At 17.4% G+C, this 20843-nt stretch overlaps 5 protein-coding genes across 5 annotated transcripts; 3 read left to right on the top strand and 2 right to left on the bottom strand.

Annotated features, from left to right (window-relative positions):
• Window positions 1-274: 274 nt before the first annotated feature.
• Window positions 275-3283, bottom strand: PRELSG_0114800 (conserved Plasmodium protein, unknown function; the record flags this gene model as incomplete). The annotated part of the gene is made up of 1 exon (XM_028679500.1): window positions 275-3283. The coding sequence occupies one exon, from the start codon at window positions 3281-3283 to the stop codon at window positions 275-277; it is 3009 nt and encodes a 1002-aa protein (XP_028531507.1).
• Window positions 3284-4726: 1443 nt separating this feature from the next.
• On the bottom strand, window positions 4727-6454 carry PRELSG_0114700 (filament assembling protein, putative; the record flags this gene model as incomplete). Its single annotated transcript, XM_028679489.1, has 2 exons — window positions 4727-4963; window positions 5147-6454. The coding sequence occupies 2 exons, from the start codon at window positions 6452-6454 to the stop codon at window positions 4727-4729; spliced, it is 1545 nt and encodes a 514-aa protein (XP_028531506.1).
• Window positions 6455-9394: 2940 nt separating this feature from the next.
• On the top strand, window positions 9395-11150 carry MORG1 (mitogen-activated protein kinase organizer 1, putative; the record flags this gene model as incomplete). Its single annotated transcript, XM_028679478.1, has 7 exons — window positions 9395-9446; window positions 9666-9782; window positions 9872-9937; window positions 9997-10065; window positions 10181-10334; window positions 10418-10611; window positions 10708-11150. 7 exons carry the CDS (start codon window positions 9395-9397, stop codon window positions 11148-11150), a joined length of 1095 nt encoding a protein of 364 aa, XP_028531505.1.
• Window positions 11151-12480: 1330 nt separating this feature from the next.
• On the top strand, window positions 12481-15576 carry RAD54 (DNA repair protein RAD54, putative; the record flags this gene model as incomplete). The annotated part of the gene is made up of 1 exon (XM_028679467.1): window positions 12481-15576. The coding sequence occupies one exon, from the start codon at window positions 12481-12483 to the stop codon at window positions 15574-15576; it is 3096 nt and encodes a 1031-aa protein (XP_028531504.1).
• A 1125-nt stretch (window positions 15577-16701) lies between these two features.
• Window positions 16702-19569, top strand: PRELSG_0114400 (AAA family ATPase, putative; the record flags this gene model as incomplete). Its single annotated transcript, XM_028679456.1, has 1 exon — window positions 16702-19569. One exon carries the CDS (start codon window positions 16702-16704, stop codon window positions 19567-19569), a length of 2868 nt encoding a protein of 955 aa, XP_028531503.1.
• Between the last annotated feature and the right edge of the window lie 1274 nt (window positions 19570-20843).

Below are 20843 nucleotides of genomic sequence, written 5' to 3'. Positions count from 1 at the left end.
TTATACACATTTATATAGAAAGATAATTAAAGTATTAATTTGAAACTTATTTAATTATAATATATTTACAATTTTTTTTTTCATTTTTTATGTATATTTATAAATGTTTAAAATTATTCTAAATAAATTAAAAAAAATATATATATATATAAAATAAAAATAACAAATTAATACATAAGAAAAACAAATAAGTATAACAAATAAAATTATGAAATATATATATATATAAATATATATATTTAAAAATAGGAAATTTTTTTTTTTTTTTTATTATTTACAATTTTGATTTTTTTTGGTTTCTCTTCAAAGTTAAAATATTTGCTATTTCAAAAGGATTTTTATTTAGAGGTGATATAATATTTCCAATTTTGTTAGTTATTTGAGGAGATATTAATTGTTTATAAGTAGATATATCATTCATTTCTTTATTTATATTTATATTTAGTGTTTTTTCGTATTCATTTTTATTAAAAGGATAAGGTACTTTATCAATATAATATTTATCAAATTTTTTATCTTTTTTATTAAGTACATTTATTGTATGTAATGGAATATTCTTTTTCTTTTCTATAATTTCTCTTTCTTTTATTTTTTGCTTCTTCTCTATATCTAATAAGGTGTTGTAATTACACCATTCTTTTGCATCAACTTTAATTTCTTTAATTTTTTCACTATCACTTAATTCATCTAATTCATCATTATCTCTATTGTTATCATAATCATTTACATTTAAATAGTTTTCGTATATATTGTGTTCAAAATTGTATACAGTAATGTTTTCACTACACCTTTTTAAAACATCTTCATCATTTATAGCATTTAAATCGGAAATACTTTTAATATTATTAATTTTATCATTTGCTTCATCATTTATATTATTTATATTAGTAGATCTAATACTTTCTTCATCATTTAAAAACTGTTTATTTTTTTCTTCATTGTTTTGCATTGAATCGTTCTTTTTATTATCATTCAAAGTTTCATTCAATAATTTATATGTAATGTTTTCTTGATTATTATTACTATTATTAAGAGCATTCTTATCTAATTCTATTTTATTATTCTCATTTTCATTTTCAGCTATTTCATTTTTATTGTTTTCACTTTCAACCAAAATATCATGATCTTGAATAACGTTGTTCGTATTTAGAATGTCACTTTTTTTTAATAAATTTAAGAAATCAGTATCATTTTTTAACTGCTCTCTAGCTTTAGCAATTTCTTTTTCATTTGATTTGATAATTTCATTTTTTAATTCAACAGTATCTTCCATAATATCTTTTTCACTAGATAAATCGCTTAAGCAATCTTTTTCTTCATCGTTATTTTCTATTCTACTTAGTATATTTTTTCTTTTTTTATATATTTCATCGTTTTTTTTATTTTCTTCTGCATTCTTTACAAAAGAAAATCGTAATAAATTTCTTTTTTTTAATTCATTCTTAATTTTTTTTTTCTTTTCATCAATTAAGTCATCATCATCACCTTTATCACTTGTACTGTTTTCATTATCATCATCAATTGTATTTTCTTCGGAAATTTCTTTATTTATACCATCATGAGAATTGGTATATAAAAGATAATCTTCTTTAATTGCTGTTTTTTCTATAATTTTCTTTAGTATATTTTTTTCTTCTTTATCTATTTGAAAACTTTTTAAAATTTGTTTTCTGAGTTCTTCATTTTTATAACGATTAAGTAAACTTATTGTTTTTCTTTTTTTTACATTATTTATTAAATTTCTTTTTTTTGCATATTCTTCTTCATAATTGCTAATACTTCTAGCTATATCAGGATATTCACTATACAATTTGCTTAAAATTTTTTCTTCTTCTTTTCTTTCTTTAATTTTTAAATATTTTCTATACGATTTAGATTTAATACGTTTTTTATATGCGTTTTTTTTATGTTCTATAGATAATAATGCTTTCAACTGAGCTATTTTTTTTAATTCTTCATTTTTTTTTTCTTTTTCAGTTTTAAGTATATCATCAGATATAATTAACATCTTAGATTTTTGCAAATTCTTCTTCATTTCTTCTTCAAAATCATAATCATAAATAATATCATCATTATTTTCATTATTGTTTTTAACTGCATTTTCATTACTTTCCTCTATTTTTATTTTATCGCCATCTATATTGTCATTAATATTCTTTTTTTTTACTTCATTAAATTTTTTTAAAATATTCTTATTAAGAAATTCATCTGATCTTAGATTTTCTTCTTTTTCACAACCAAACTGAACCCTATATGAATTTTGTATAACATTATAAGCCTTATTAAATTTATTTAAAGTTTCTACATTTTTAATATAAGCTAAAGAGGAGTTAAATTTCTGCTCCTCTAAAACGGATAAGTGCTTATTATTATTTTTCATATTGTCTTTCTTTAAATAATTTAAATCATTATTAATATTATCTCCTAAAGAATTATCAATAGAATAAATTAAATCAGAAATATCTATTTTTTCATTCGGTTTCTTTACTTTGTATATATCATCTTTTAGTGATAAATATTTATAGTCATCGTCATCATTATTTATATTATCTTCATTATTATTTTTATTTCTTTTTGATACATTATTTTCTCTTTCTTCATAATTATTTAAAAAATCTATAAATTTTTCTGAGAACTGTTCTTTATTTGTATCATTATTTACTTGTAAAAAATCTTCTTCCAAGTCAAGTAACTTTTTGTTTAATTTCTTTTTTTTTTCTATATTTAAAAAATTTTCTTCAAAAAATGAAACATTTACATTGTTAATGTTATTATTATCAGAAATATTATCATTATTAATAGTATTTTTTTTTTTTTTTTTAATTTTCAATTTAATTTTGTCTTTATCATCATATATATTATATTTTTTCTTTTTTACGGATTTTATTTTATTATTATTAGTATTATTTTCTTTTTTGTGTTTAATCTTCCTTTTTTTTAAAATAACATCTTCTATATTAGTACATTTGGAATTATCATTGGTATTATTATTATGATTAATTTTTGCATTATTTTTATACTTTTTATTTTTCATTCTTTTTTCTTCTTTCTTTTTGCCTAAACCATCTTTCTTTTCAATTACTTTATTTTTTTTGATATTTTTTTTTTTAATAATAATTTCTTCATTGCTTTTTTTCCTTTTTTTTAATATTTTTTCTTGTATAAATTTGTTAATTTTATGACATTTTTTTATTCTTTTGTTTAATGAAGATAATCCTTTTAATATATTTTTAGTATCTTTTTTTTTTAATTTATTTTTTTTTTCTATAATCTTGTTAGCCATTGTTTTATTGTATTCATTCACCTAATTTTTGCTAATCTTATATTTTTTATTTTGCAAATATTATAATTTATTATTCTTATATTTTATCTTTTTATTTTATTTTTTTTTATTTTATCTTAATCTATTTCGTTAGTTTTCTACATAAATTTTTTTAATTCTCTTTTTCAATAGCAAGAGAATTTTTCGAATTTAATTTCATTACTCTGAAGAGAAAAAAATTTTCATTTATTTAAAAGAAAAAAGATAAAATTTCTTTTCAATGTTACATAGTAGTTTAAAATCTTTAACATATTTCATTGAATTTTTTAGAATTTTTCTTAAGCACATAATATAAAATTGCGTATTTAATACATAATAAAAAAAGAATTAAAAAAAAAAAATAAAATAAATAAAAATAAAAATTTAATTATATAGAATTCACTATACAAAAATTGATAATTTATTTTTATGAAAAGTATGTATTTTCTAAATAAAAATATAATTAATGTATTTAAATAAAAGAAAAAAATTAAATATATAAAAATGACTTCTACAATATATATTTTTTTTTTTTTATATAAAATTTTCTCTATTTCATTACGCATTTATATATTTATGTATGCATAATACGTACTTCATATTTTTAAAAAAATGTATACATACATTAATGTTATTATATATTTTCTTTTCATTTAGTTATCAACATAAAATAAATTATAATAAACAAATCAATATAAAAAAAAAAAAAAAAATAATAAAATAAATACATTTATTTTTGAAAAGAATTAATATTATTAAATATATATATTTATAATATTTTTTTTTTTTTTATTTAAATCAAAGTGACATCACAAGTTTATTTTAATTTATAAATATATATATATATATATATATATGAATGTATTTAGAAATTGAAATAAATTGATAATAAAGAATGTAACGAGCTATTTTTATTTCATATAAAAAAGAAGAAATAAAAAAATATGATAGTAAATTGTTTTTATATTTGCTTCTGTGTATATATACAAAAACAAAAACAAAAAAAAAGGAAAAAGAGAGTTTTACATATTTAATAATTTAAAAAAAAAAAGAAAAAAGAGGAGATAATCAAATTTTATATTTATATAAATAATCCTTAAAAATTAATTTTTATTCATTTCTTTTAATGAATTAAAAAAAAAAAATCTAATGATAGAAAAAAAAAGAAACGGAAAAAAAAGAATTAAATTTTTTTTTTTTGGATTGATAACATACATTACGATTTTTGTAAATTATATGAATATTTCTCATTTTATCTTTTCCATTTAATTTAAAACAAAAAATATAAAAGACAAAAAAAAAAAAAAAAAGAAAAAGGAAGGAAGAAAAAAGAAAAATGAAAAAAACCAAAAATAAAATAACTCTATAAAAATTCATAGATATTTATAAAAATATATAAGAATTTTATTAGAATATTTTTTATTTTTAATTTGAATTAATAAGTCTAAGAGAATCCTGTAATGCTTTAGTATAATGATTTACTGCTTGAACAATATCATCATCAGCTGATTCTCTTGCTTGTGACTCTAAAATCAATCCATTTTTTACTGTTGCTATTTCTTCTAATACAAAATTTTGAAAATTTTCATTTTTACTTTTTTTTTCTCTTTTTATCTCTTCTATATAAGATATTATTTCTTGATATTTACTATCACGAATATTCTAAAAAGAAAAAAAAAAAAAAACAACGAATTATAAAAATAGGTGAAAATGTAAAGTATTTATATAAAAAAAGCATTTAAATTTATAGATATAAAAATATTTTTTAAATGTAAGAATTTAGGATTTAGAATTAATGACATATATATAAAGGGATATAACTATGTATATAATTATTAGTTTTACCTTTTCTATTTCAATTTTACTTTCTGATTTCTTTTCTATTTCTTCTAGCTTTTTACAAATATTATTTTCTTTTTCCTTATTGTTTATTTTATCTTGTTGAAAGGATGATTGTAAGTTAGAAAATTCTTTTGCTATATTATTATTTTTTTTTTCTAAATTTTGAATGCATTTTATTTTTTCATTCTCAATATTAACACTAATTGTATTTATTTTATCATTTAAAACTTTTATAGCGTTTTCAATTTCATTTACCTTATCATTAACAACATTTTCAATTTTTTCTTGTACTTTTAAAATTTCAGAAGAAAATATATTTTGAATATTTCTATTATGTTCAATTCTCTTTTTAATTTCATTATTTAAATTTTTTTCTAATTTATTAATAGCTTCTCTTATTATATAAATTTTTTCTTTTTCTACATTTTTTTTTTGTAATATTTCATTTTTTATTTCCTTTTCAAAGCCTTCAATTTTTTCACATAATCTTTTTATTTTAATTTTAGTATTATTGTTCATACATTTCTCATTTATATCGAATGATTTTTTTGCTCCTTGACTAAATATAATATTATCATTTTCATAATCATTATTATTTGCTTTTTTTAAATTACATCCGAAAGTAGACTTCTTATGTGCTTTGTTTCTATCATTACTCATTTTTTTAGTTTTATAAAATATATCATCGTTATATATATTATTATTCATATTTAATTTTAAGTTATTTTTGTTTACTGATTCAGAAAAATGTTTATTCATTTTGTTATTTTCGCAATAATAAATTATTTCGTTTCTCGTTAAATTTAGTGAATTATTTAAACTTCTTTCATATATATTATTTTGTAGTTCACTAAAATTATTTATTTTATAATTTTTTTTTTCTTTTCTGTCTTCTTCTATATTAGTACTTATTTTAAATTTATTATTAATTTTGCTATTTGCCTTTTTAATATTAGCACTTATATTACTACTTATTTCATCACTACTCTGAAAAAATTCACTGGTATTTCTATTTAATGATTGAAATTTTCTTGTGTTTATACTTTTGTTATTAATACTACTATCATAAAAAAAATCTTTATTTTCGTTATTGTTATATTCTGTTTCTCTTTGTAATTTAAAATTCTCTTTATTACTTTCTATATTATTATAGATTTTTTTTTTTTCAGAATCATAACTATTATTATTTTCACTTTTCTCAAAGCTATTTGAACTTTCTTTATTGTTATGCGTTGTTAAATTATCATCTGATTTTTTAAAAGATTCTATATCTTTTTTCTTGCTACTTGTATATTCTTTTTTATCAAACATTATTTTAAATTAATAATTTTTTTTTTTTAATTTCTTTTATACTTTTATAATAGCAATTTAAATTTATATATCTACTATTTTTATAGCTAATTATTAATGAAATATCCTCTCTTTTTTTTATAAATATATATATATATATATATTTTTTTTATAATTCTATTTATAATTACTTTTTGTCACAATTTTTATTTTTTTATTATTCTTTTTTCATACACATATAAGTAAATATTTATTTATGAATAATATTATTACTACTAAATCATCTATATAAAGTATGTGTATTTTATAAATTATATACACTATTGTTATTTTATATTTATTTTAAAAAAAAAATATTCAAAAATATAATAAAAAAACTTGCAATTTTGTAATAATTTTATTATGTACCTATATATGTATGTGTATATAAATTAATGGATATAAAAATATATAAAAAAAAAATTATATATGAAAAATATATATATATATATATATATATATAAACAAATGTGAAATTAAAAAAAACATATAATTATTTATTACTTTACATTTGAAAATTTTAGAAATAATCTTCATATAAATGTTGTGTTTAACTTTTTTAATTTATTAAATGTTAAAGTATACATATTCATAAATATTATTTGTAGACAAAATATATATATATATGTATATATATATAACTAAAAAAGGAAAAAAAATTAAAAAAAAAAAAAGAATATGAAAGAACAAAATAAATTAATTGATGATAAAATATCTTACAATATTCAATATATATAAAAATAGAATTAAATTCACTTAAATGATATGGTATATTTTTTAACTAAAAAAAAAAAAAAACAAAATATTAATAATAACAAAACATATCGAAAAAAAAGAAAAAGGAAACAGTGTCACTAAAAATTATTAAAACTATAGAGTTTCTATCTTTTTCTTTTACACTTTTTACAGGAATATTTATTCTATAATTTATAGAAAAATGAAAAAGTGATTCTCTAATATTAATTCATTTTTTTTTTTTTTTTTCAAAATAACAAAAATATATATTTAATAATAAATAAGTGAAAATTTTTAATAATAAAAAGATTCTTCTTAAGTTAAAAAAAAGAAAAAAAAAAAGGAAGAAAAAAATACAAAATAGAAAAAACAAGAAAAACTAAATATAAATAAAAATGATCAATATAAAATCAAATAAATTATTTAAATAAAATAAAAAAAAATATGTAATTTTGTTATGAGATGAATATTTTATGAAAGAAAAAAATAAATTATTTTTTCTAATTTTCCAGTATTTTTTTATTTTTTTCTAATTTTCAAAGTTACAAATTTTTATAATAATAACAAATAAAATCAATATTATTATGTCAATTTTAAATAAAAAAAAAAAAAAAATACTAAGTTTTAATATAAACAACTTTAGAGGATACGAAATAATGAAGAAATAATAATATTTTTCTGTATATACCTTATCAATTATATACTTGTGTAAAAAAAAATTTAAATTTTATATATATATATATTTACATTTATTTTTTTTTTATTTCTTAAAACTGTTTATTTATATATTATTTAATACATTTACTTTTCAAAAACAAAAAATAAAAACTTACATAATAAAAAATGTACTACTTTCTTCAGATAAACAAAAAAAAAAAAAAGTGCTAAGAAAAAGTCTTACATAATATAAATAATAAAATATATCATCTAATCATATAAAAATATATATAGAATTTTATGAATATTAAACTATAAATTTAACAATGAATTGTTAGTATACAAAAAAAAAAAAAAAAAAAAAAAAAAAAAAAAAAAAAGAAAAAGAAAAAGAAAAACCTAAATAAAGGATACTATATTATCTATTTTCCCAAGATTTTTTATTATTTTCAGAATTTTTATTTTATTATTAAGATACTATTAATAAAAAGGTATGGTTGATATAATAAAATTTTTTTTTTAAATATAACTACATTTAATAAAAATATTTATTAGAATTTTTAAATATTTTTATGAAAATAATACAACAAAAAAAATTGGAAAAAAAATAATGATAAAATCTTTAAAATAACATATAAAAAAAAAGTGTATCTTATTCTATTACTTAAGTAATTACAGTATTTAAATATAAATAATATTTATTTTAAGAAGAATTATATCCTAATGAAATACACATCAAAAAAAATTATATACATATATTTGCTTAAGCTTGTTTATAAATTGAAACCAAAGAAATATAAAATATTTCAAGAAATAACCAAAAAAAAAAAAAAAATAGAAGTTTCTAACATTTTATATGTATTCAGAAAATAAAACATATTTTAGCTTGCTTGTTTTAATAATGAAATGTTTACATATTCCTTTTTATTTTAATTATTGTATCAATAATTTGTATCTTCATCTTCTTTTTTTTCTCATAAACTATCTGCAACTGCGGTGCATATATATAATCTTATGATTCTCACTTATTCGAAAAATATGAGGAATACACCCTTAAATTTTTTAATCATTTATATTAAATTAAGTAAGCTTATATTATGAATTAATTAAAATAGAATAATTATTCTTTAAAAATATAACTAAATTTTTTTTTAAAATACCAATGAGCCTCTTTAAGAATAAAAAATATTCATATATTTAAAGAAAAATATAGAAATTCATTTCATATAATTTATAAATTGATCACTTAATTTTATAATTTATTTTTTTTAAATGGAATCTTTTTTAATATAATAAATTTTTTTGTATCCCTATAATCTTATAAATAAACTTAACTTTATTAATATATTTTTATTAATTTTGAATAATTATAAAAAATTTAAATATTAAATTATTAAAATTAAAGCTTAAAATATATGTAAATGTTTACTTTTTTGCCATTTTTTTCTTATTATTAGAAATTAAAAAATAATAAACTCTTATTTTACATTTCATAATGTTATTTTTAAAAAGAAGAAAAAAGTATCTATCATGAATATTAACTTAAATGCTCGAACAACAGGAAAATTGTCAGGGCATAAAGGTTCATACATTTTTTCAATTAATCAAAATTATTAAGACTAAAAAAAATTAAATTTTCATTAAATTTATAGTTTATATATATATATATATATTTATTATATATCACATATTTTTATTAAAAGAAAAAAAAATTGAATGAGTATAACATAGTTTATAATAATACTTTTTAATAATATAGAAAACAAAATAAATATATTGTTTACTTTTGTTTTCATTGTAGCATGTATAACAAAAATTTTGTTCAGTAATGATGAAAATTACCTTGTCAGTTCAAGCTTAGATAATAAAATTTGTCTTTGGAATGTCAACACTCATTTACATATAAATACATATAAAGGTTTAACTTCTATGCCACATTTTAATAAAAAAATTATTATTATTATTATTATTATAAATAACTAAATTTTTTGATTTGTATATTAATAGATATCCATAAAAAAGGAATAAATGATATAGCTCTTTTTCGAGATAATACAAAATTTTTTTCTGCTGGTACGAAGAAAGAAAATTATAAATTAATATAAAAATATTAATTTTTTCATTTATTTTAGGGAATGATATTTATGCTTATTTATGGGACACCTTGTCCAATAAAATTTTAAATAGAATTAACGTAAATGGTTATAAATATATTTGTATTATTAATTATATAAAAACCTTTTATGATGTAACAATTTTATTGTAATTTTATATAATTATACAAATAGCTCTGTAATAATTTTATTTTAATTTCAGATAAGATAAATGTTATTAAATTAAGTAAAAATGAAAAATTACTTTTTTGTAGTAAAAATAACGCAATAAATATTTACGATTTTAAAGAAAGAGATTTTAAAAAAAAAAATAACCCATTACAAATATTTAATGATGCTAAAGATATGATTTCTGAGTAAAAACTTATATTTTTTTATTTAGATGCTTAAATATTTTTTTTTTTTTTATTATACATATATATGTTTCTTTTTTTTTTAGTATTTTTATTGATGAATTTGAAATTTATAGTTGTAGTATTGATAACATACTAAGACTTTATGATATAAGAATGGGAAAATTGTTAACTTACAATATGAAATCCTCTATTTTAAGTATTGATGTAACAAGAGATAAAAATTATTTTTGCGTTAATTTAATAGACAACAGCATTAAATTAGTTGAAAAAAATAGCGGTAAGGAAAAGAAAAATGGAAAAAACCAAGCATCCAATTAAATAGAAACAAGATAGAAGACATTTTTTTTTTTTTTTTTTTTTGTTTATACACTAGGAACTGTACTTGGATTATATAAAGGTGATATGAATAATAATCACAAAAGGAACATAAAATTTGATATTAAAAATAAATATATATTTTCTTGTTCATATGAAAATGAATTGTACGTTTATGATATTGTTAAGAGTAACCTAATTAATAATACAACCTTTTACAGTGATTTAGAATATGAAGAAAATTTGGATATTTATAAAAATACTTATTTTAAAGTAAATATAGGTAAACCAACATACTACTTAAATATTAATAAAAATATCTTAACAGAGAATACATATATAGACAGAGAAAAATATGATTCAATTTTAAATAAATATAAAAGTTATGGTAAAAAAAAAAATATTCATTCATCTGATAATGACTTTAAAAATATAAATAATAAATTAGTATGTGGTGATATAGATGGTGATATACATGTATTACAACTATACTATGACTAATATTTTAATTCTTTTTTTTTTTTGTAATATTTTTTTATTTCCTTTTTATCTAATATTATTGTTTTTTTTTTTCTTTTTCCTTTTCCTTTTTCTTTTTTATTCCCTCTCTACATTACTTTTTCCATTTATTGAATAATGCTTTAAAAAAAACATCTAAATACACATACAAAAAATTACTTTTAATTATATAGTATTACTTTAAGTAAAATTAATATTAAGAAAAAATATTAACTGTTCACATTTTTTGTTCTTATTTGCATTAACAGAACAAGCCAAAAAGAATAAAAAAGAGAAAAAAAGAATTTATATATTATCCATTTAATGTCTTTTTCTTCTTTCATGAAAATTAACATATTTAAAACTTTTTATTTTTATTTAATATATTATTCATTATATAAAAATAATATTCAAATAATATCTAAAAAAAAAAGAAAATACATTTATGCTTATATATTTTTTTTTTTTAATGGATGTCAAATTATTATAAAAAAAAAAAAAAAATAAGTAAATAATAAAATAAAAATAAAAATAAAAAAAAATATTTACTTTCAACAATAGATGATTTAAATTGTATGAGCTTAGTCAAATGTAAAATAACATTATAATATTGTTATAAAAATTTTTTTTTTTCTTTTTTAATAGTTTAAAAAAAAATTTATATTTAAAATATAATTTTATTATTTATTAAAAAAATATTAGTGTTCATAAGAATAAAGTAAAATATTAGCAATTTAAAGACGAATATATTATTAACATTTTTAATGAAGGTTCATTTTTTAATTATTTTTTTTTTTATTATCTGGTAACGTATAAATTTAAGCAATTTAATTTTTAATTTTATTAAGAAAAAGATTATATTTTATTATTTTGTCATTATATATTAATTTTGACTATTAATTTTATTATAAAAAAGTTATTTTCTTTCATTTTGTGTAATATTGCCTAAATAACACCTTTTAGGCATACTTATAAATATATGGAAACAATTATATATATATATATATATGTATATATTTATTTATCGATATTAATACAAAAATCTATACAATTTAATTATATTTTAAATATTTGGCTTTAGATTAAATTAATTTAGAATTTGATTTATCTAAGTTTATAAGAATCATTCCAATTTTTTTTTTTTTTTTTCCTATTTTTTGGCTTTTTTCATTTTCATATATAATTAATTATTTGAATAATGGACACAATAAATAAATTTAATTGAAATAATATTTTTTTTTTTATTTGTAATAAATATATTGAAAGTAACCATTAATTTAAATATATATATATATATATATATTTATTTTTTATTTTTTTTAATTATTTTATAATGAGAAAATATCATGGAAATGTAAAAAGAAATAGAGATTATTCCATTGAAGAAAATGACAATATAAACTCAGACAGAACATGCATAACATTAGTTAGGGCAACTTTATTACCAATTCTAAGTATAGGGAAAAATGAAAAAACAACACTATTTCATCCATTCAAAAGTCCATTACCTGGATTTGTAAGTGATAAAACATTATATCTTAAAAAAACATTAGGAGCCAAAGTAAGACGAACTGGATGGATAAATTTAATGAAAAATTCTATTCCAAGAAGATCGGATGAAACATATGAAAAAGACCAAATAGAAGAAATAATACAAAAACATGATCCTTTGATTTTATATGAAAATGAAAATGATAAAATACAAGTAGACCCAATTTTAGCACAACATTTAAGAGAGCATCAAAGAGAAGGAGTACAATTTATTTTTGAATGTTTAATGAATTTAAAAGATGAAAAAATAAGTGGATGCATATTAGCAGATGATATGGGACTTGGAAAAACCTTACAAAGTATATCTGTTTTATACACTTTATTAAAACAAGGATTTCATAATAAATCAGCAATAAGAAGGTGTTTAATTTTATGCCCTGCTAGTTTAATAAATAATTGGAATGATGAAATTAATAAATGGCTTCCAGGTAGATGTAATGTAACATGTGTTAATGATAATGTAAAAGAAAAAATAGTTAGTAAATTAGAAGGTTTTAAATATGATTTAAAATCAAATGTGCTAATATGCTCTTATGAATGTTTTCGTATTAATAATGAATTTCTTGATAAATCTTCTATAGATATGATTATTTGTGATGAAGCACATAGACTAAAAAATGATAAAACAAAAACTTACACAAGCATTTATAATCTGTCTGCTAAAAAAAGATTGTTGTTATCAGGAACTCCTATTCAAAATGATTTAGGAGAGTTTTTTGCATTGATTTCTTTATGCAACCCCGATTTATTTGATGATACTAATTTATTTCGAAAAAAATATGCAAACCCTATATTAATAGGTAGAGACAAGGATGCAACAGAAAAAGAACAAGAAATAGCATCCGAAAGATTATCTGAATTATCAAATATTACTAATAAGTTTATATTAAGAAGAACCAATAATTTACTATCAAAAGTATTACCTGTAAAATATCTAATTAATATATTTATTAAATTGAATCCTTTTCAAGAAGCATTATATCTATTATTCTTGAAGGATAAAAGAATTTTAAAAAATGATCAGTCTAACAATAAAGTAAATGTTCTTATTAATATAAAAAAATTAGAAAAAATATGTAATCATCCATTGTTACTCAATGCAAATGATATAAAAGACATTGGGCAAATACCTTTATCAAAATTAATAGAAGATTTAACTTGTGAAATAGAAAAATCTAAAAGTGGAAAAATATATACAAATGATAAAACCTCAAATCTACATAACATATCAGAAAATTGTAAGTTAGAGAAAACAAAATATGACATAGATTATGAAAAACCTGTAAAAAAAATCCTAGAAGAATGTAAAAGGGATATTCATAAATCATATTACAATATATCTTGCAAATTTCTTTTATTACATTTTTTATTAAAAAATATTAAACAAAACACTACTGACAAAGTTGTTATTGTAAGCAATTATACACAAACATTAGATTATATGGAAATATTATGTAAAGAAAATTTTTATAAATTTGTTCGATTAGATGGTGGAATAAGTATAAAAAAAAGGCACAAAGTTATAAGTGATTTTACTCATTCACCTGATATTTTTATTTTTCTATTATCATCGAAATCGGGTGGGTGTGGTATTAATTTGATTAGTTCGAATAGATTAATTTTATTAGATCCTGATTGGAATCCAGCTAATGACAAACAAGCTTTAGCAAGAGTATGGAGAGAAGGACAAAAAAAGATATGTTACATATATCGGTTGTTTTGTACAGGTACAATTGATGAAAAGGTATATCAAAGGCAAATCAGTAAAGATGGTTTGTCATCCATGATTGTTACTAATACGAATTTATCAAAAGATCAGTTATCCGATGAAAATGTAAAAAAGCTTTTTAATTATAAAATGAATACAATATGTGAAACTCATGATAATATTGAATGTAATAGATGCAATTATAAAAGCGGCAGTGAAAATTTCTCCGAACAATTGGAAGATTTTGAAGAAGAAGATGTCAATACTTGGGCTCATCATTTAAATATAGAAACAGTGCCTGACGATATTTTAATTAAATCAGTAAAAGATGCTACCGATTTTAAAAAAAGTGATATGAATAATTATCCCATTCTTCAAAAGTTAACAGAAGATTTTGTAACGTTTACAATGAGTTGCAAGATTGAATATAGAGATGATTTAATTAAGCAAAAATTAAATCAAGCAAAAATATGCCAAGAAAAATTAAAGGAGAAGAATGTAATTGAAAAAAATTTAAAAAAACCGAAAAAAAGTAAAAAAAAAGATGATAATGAAGAAGATGACGAAGATGAAATTGATGAATTCGAAGATGAATTTGGAAATGAATATGAAGACGAATTTGAAGATGAAGAAGAAGATGAAGAAGACGAAATAGAAGCTGAAGCAGAAGAAGATGAAGATGAAATAGGAGAGGAAGAAGAAGATGAAGATGAAATAGAAGAGGAAGAAGAAAAGGGAAAAGAAAAGGAAAAAGAAAAAAAAGAAAATGAGAAAAAAGAAGACGAAACAAATGAGGATGAACTAAAACTTAGAGAAATAGAAGAATATCAAAAAGAAAAAAAAAAAAAGGAATTACTTAATAAAAAAAAGGAAAGTATAAATGAAAAAGATAGTCAAGAAAAAAAAGGAGTAAGCAATAAATATATTGACACCATTGAAGAAGATAATAATAATGCAGGAAAAGTAAATAATAAATCTAAAGTGAAAAATGTAGAGAAAAATAAAAATATGTATGAAGAACCTTGTAAAAGGATAACAAGAAATATGTGTCACAGAAATTTAGTAGAATTGCTATCACAAGATGAAGATTCAAAATTAACATTTTCCATTTCAGATGATGTAGATGCATCGGTTGAAAATGTAAGTACAGATAGTTCCTATTTTATTTAAATAAAAAAAAATTATTAAAGAAATAATTAGCGATAATTGGTAAGAATGAATTGAAAAGAAAAAAATTTTTTATAACAATAACAAGAATGAAAAAAAAGGAAAAAAATAAGGAAAAAAAGTTGTAATAATAGTTGCAATACCGAAAATCTAAAAAAATATAAGAAAAAATGATGGAAAAAAGGAAAAAAGGAAAAATGAAAAAAAAAAATAAGTTTAAAAAATTAAAAAAAAACAGATATATATAAAAAGAAATAATAAATATTTCATTAACCATTTAAAAAGAAAATTAAAATGTCAATCAATTAAAAAATAAATTATTGTAATAATTGAAATTAGTATAACACAAAAATTACACAATAATTATATAAGGAAAATTAAAAAAAAAAAAAGTAGCTGAAAATAAATATTGCAAAGCATATTAAAAGGAGAAAGAAAAATTAAGAAAGGGAATATTTAAAAAAAAAAATGTAGAAGAATATTAAGATTTTAAAAAAATGAAAATCATTTAAAAATTTTTCTATAATATTTAATTTGTACTAGGAAAAAAAAATAAAAATGTGTTAACCAATTTTTTAAGATAAATAAATTGGTACTAGAAAAAAAAAAAAAAAAAGAAAAATACAATGTAAAATATATACATTAAAATTTAATTAAATTAGGTGATGTATAATAATATAAAAATATTTTGTCAAAAACTTTTTTTTTTTTGTTAAAAATTATTTATATAGTATTTGCATTTTTTTTTTTTTTTTCAATCTTTTGTCAATTTTTTTATAAATTTTTTTTTTTTTTTTATATTGAATTATTAGTACCAATTTTTTTTTTTTTTTTTTTCATTAAAAATTTTTGTATTTTTCTAATTTTATTTAAAAAAAATTTTCTTTCAACCAAGCAACTTTTTTTAATAATATAATAATAAAGTTTAGAAAAAAATTTAAAAAAAAAAAAAAAAATTAATTTATGTTATGCTTTTTTTTTTTTTTTTTCTAATTCTTCTATATTGCATATTCTTCGAAATTTTCCTGAAAGAAAAAAAAATTTATAAAACTATTTACTCTTTTATTATTGATCACCTCTATATATATAAGAAAAATGAATAAACAATTATTTCATTTATATTAAAAAATGAAGGCAAAAAATGATAGAAAAACAAACGTTGAAGAAGTTATGAGTAATTATTTAATTACTCTTAGTAATATATATAAAGATAAAAATATTAATATAGTAAATGTGAATGAAAACAATGAAAAAACAATTTGGAAACCAAATAATTTTAGAATGGAATTATTAAAGAAAGATGTATTTCCAACAAAAAAAGATAATAGTAATGATTTATTAGATTTAGAAAAAAGTTTACATATTTATTATGAAGAAATAATGAATTGTATTTTCACAAATAAAGAAAAAGAAATTTATATGCATATTAAAAGGATCATAAAAAATGAAAAAAATTATTGCGATTTTGAATCCAATGAATATCTCTATTGCTATTTATTTATTTTAGCAATAAAAAAAATGTTTCATGATTTAGTTTTAGAGAAAAAAACAGAGCATTTGAAAATATATAAAAATAAAAATACATTAGAAGAAAATGAAATGGTTTATTATGAAATAGATAAAAATATTAATAATAACAATAATAATGATTTAATTAAAGAAAATATAATAGATTATTATAAGATAGATGAAAATAATAGTAATAATACAATAAAAGAAAATGCAGAGAAAGAATATGAAATAGATAAAAATAACATAGATTTATATAATGCAGATATTAACAATGTTGATAAGAACAATGCAAATAGTAATGAAAAATTTATAAGAAAAAAAGATAAAAATACAGTAGAAGATAATTACGACAATTTCAATAAAAATTATTTTGCATTATTATTTGATAAATTAAAGAATAATAAGTCTTATTGGTTAATACCTCTTAGCGTTGTTTCTAGTATTTATATATATTATAAAATGAGGACTAAAGTTTCTTCTCTGTTTTATAATTATTATATGAACATATCAAAATATTTATCCAATCTGTTTATATGCAATACTGAAAAAGTGATATTCAAAGGATATAGTCATTTTTTTAATAATATAAATAAGCATAATATAAAAACAATAGTGTTTAATCCAGTTAATAATACATTTAGTTACTTATTGAATAATAAAATTTCAAAAAACACTAACATAATTAGCCATAATGGAATAAACAGTAATGGAGAAAATAATAATGTATATGCAATATATTATAATGACTATATAATGAAATATTTATTGAAAAACAAATGTTATGAAAATATAGAAATTACATTAGATGAAAAAGTATTAAAATTGCCATTTCTTGAGACAGTTAAAAAAAATTTATTTGATTTAGTAACATATACTTTCTCTATCTTAACATTCTATTATATTTATGAAAAAAATATTTCGGCCTCAAAAATAGATTATTCATTCGAAAAAAAAGAAAAAATAGAATCACTTAATGAAATAATATTAAATAATGAAACAAAAAAAGAAATTAAAACAATTTTATTTTTTTTGCTATATCCAAAAATTTTTGATGATTCTGTCATGTATAATACAATCTTATTTTCAGGAGAAACGGGAACTGGAAAAAGTTTACTTGCTAAAACAATTGCAAAAGAATTAAATTTTGATTTTTTACATTTATCTGGTTCAAGCTTTATAGAATTATATATAGGAAATGGTGCCTCTAAAATAAGAAGCTTATTTAAAAAAGCAAAAAAAAAAAAGAAATGCATTGTTATATTTGTCGATGAAATAGATAGTGTTGGTTTAAGTAGAAGTATGAATGACATATGCAATCAAAATCAGGAATATACTCAAACTCTAAATCAGTTATTAATAGAAATAGATTCATTACACGAGTATAACAATTTACAATTATTATATGAAAATAGCAAAAAAAATAACATTTTTAATACTTTAAAAAATTTATTTTTAGAAAAATCAAATAATGAAAACGAAAATTTAAATGAAAAAGATGCTTATGAGATATTTCAGTATTATTTAAATAACAATTTAAGTTTACTAGAAGTAGAAGAAATATTTAATTTAAAGAAATACCGAAGAGAAAGTTTTATTTTATTTATTGGTGCAACTAATAGATACAAAATGTTAGATTCTGCTTTAGTTAGATCAAAAAGATTTGATAAGATTATATATTTTCATCTTCCTAATTTTAATACACGTAAAAAATTATTTGAGTTTTATATAGAAAAATATACGAAGAAGAAAAATAATAAAATATATAATAATAGTAATAATAATAATAATAATAAAAGTAATATAAATAATAGCATAAATAATTATGATCTATTTAAATACAGAATAAATAATAATTTTAGTTCTATTCATTTTAGTAACAATCAAAAATATAAAAATTTATTTAAACTAACTAATCAAAAAGAAGACTACTTAGATAATATTGATATATTTACTTTATCATTATTAACATTCATGTTCAATTGTGCCGATATAGATCAATTAATCTATTCTTCGAGATTAAATATTTTAACAAAGCATGATTTTAATAAAATATATAATATTAATAATATAGTTATGGAAAATCTAAACACTTTATTACATAAAAAATTTTCTTATGACAATCATCTAGAAAAAATATTATATCAAACTGATTATGATGATTTATCTTCATCCTCTTCAAAATTATTTAATTGTTCTGATATTAATTATGATAATTATCTAAGTAAGTTTATAAATTATTGTAATAATGCATTAGAAAAAAAAATTAATGAAGATAAGGAGCTTACATTTGATGATTTTTTATTTTTTTTTGATTTTAAACATATGAAAGTAAAAATATGGGATGATATAACTATTTTACAAAATAATCTATACGTTAATAATTGTTATACTAATCAAAATAAAGAATTTCAACTTTGCTTGTTATGGAAATCTATTGAATCCTTTTTTATAAATTTATATATAAATTATAAAAATGTAAATTAAAACTTTAGAAAAATATTTAATAATTCAAAAATATTTTTTTTGTTTCGTCGTCTTTTTTATTTTACCTAATATTATAACACAAATATATATATTTTATATATATATATATATATATTTTTAATTTTTATTTATATTATTTTTAACATTCTTTTTCATTTAATACATATATTTATACTAAATATAAAAAAATAATATAAATTATATAGAATAAAAAAAAAAAAATGTGTGCATTAACAATTTAATAAATATTTCTAAACTAAAATTAACTTATTCTTACATATATTATTTTTGTTAAACATTTATTATTTTTTTTTTTTTTTGTTTTATTTTATTTCTATTTTTTGTTTAAGAAATTATTTATTAATTTGTTTTATATATTTGTATTAATTTTAAATTATTGCTAATTAAAATTTTACTTATGTGCAAGGTTTAAGTATTTATTAGATCGTTTTTTTTTTTTATAAAATAAAAATTAAAGCACCTTAAATTTTTGAAAAATTATTATTAAAAAATATTTATATGCATATATATATTTAAAAAAAAAATTGTAATGTATAATTATTTTTCTGAATTAATAAAAAATGTAATGAAACAAAATATTTTTATATAAAAAAATACGCATAAGAAGTTTTTTAAAATTAATAAGATCATAAAATATAGAATAAAAAAAAAAAAAATGTTAATCTTAAATATAAACAATCACATTAAAAATTCTGTATTTATTATTATTATATACATAGATTACTTGAACAATTTAATAAAATTATTAGAAGTCTTTTCTAAAATAGAAAAACAAAAAAAGAATTTTCTTAAAAAAATAAGAATAAATAATAATAAATATATAATAAATAACATTAATGATAGAAATGAAAAAAAAAAAGAAAAACAGTATAAGGAATATCATTTAAAAAAAGAATTAGATAATAAAAAAAAATTTACAAATATAGTATTTAATGAAATTTTAAAACAAATAGCAATTTTCAAAAGTTCCCCAAAACTAATTAAATACTACTTTACATGTGTAAAAAAATTAAAAAAATTTAGATACAAAATTAAATTAAAAACAATATTCATTGAAAATATTTTGAAAGATCTAAGTAAAGAACTTGAAACTTATCTATATGATATATATTATATTCACTTTATGTTAAATAAAATAAAAATTGCAAAAAAAGAAGAAGACATATACCAAAATGATGAAAATGATGAAATAAATTATAAATCTATTGGAGATGTTTACATAAGTTTATTACATAATTTTAAAATAAAAATTG

Source organism: Plasmodium relictum (assembly GCF_900005765.1).
Source record: "Plasmodium relictum strain SGS1 genome assembly, chromosome: 1".
NCBI classification, from domain to species: domain Eukaryota; phylum Apicomplexa; class Aconoidasida; order Haemosporida; family Plasmodiidae; genus Plasmodium; species Plasmodium relictum.
The sequence above is the reverse complement of the archived record's forward strand: the minus strand, read 5'-3'. Positions and strand labels throughout refer to the sequence as shown.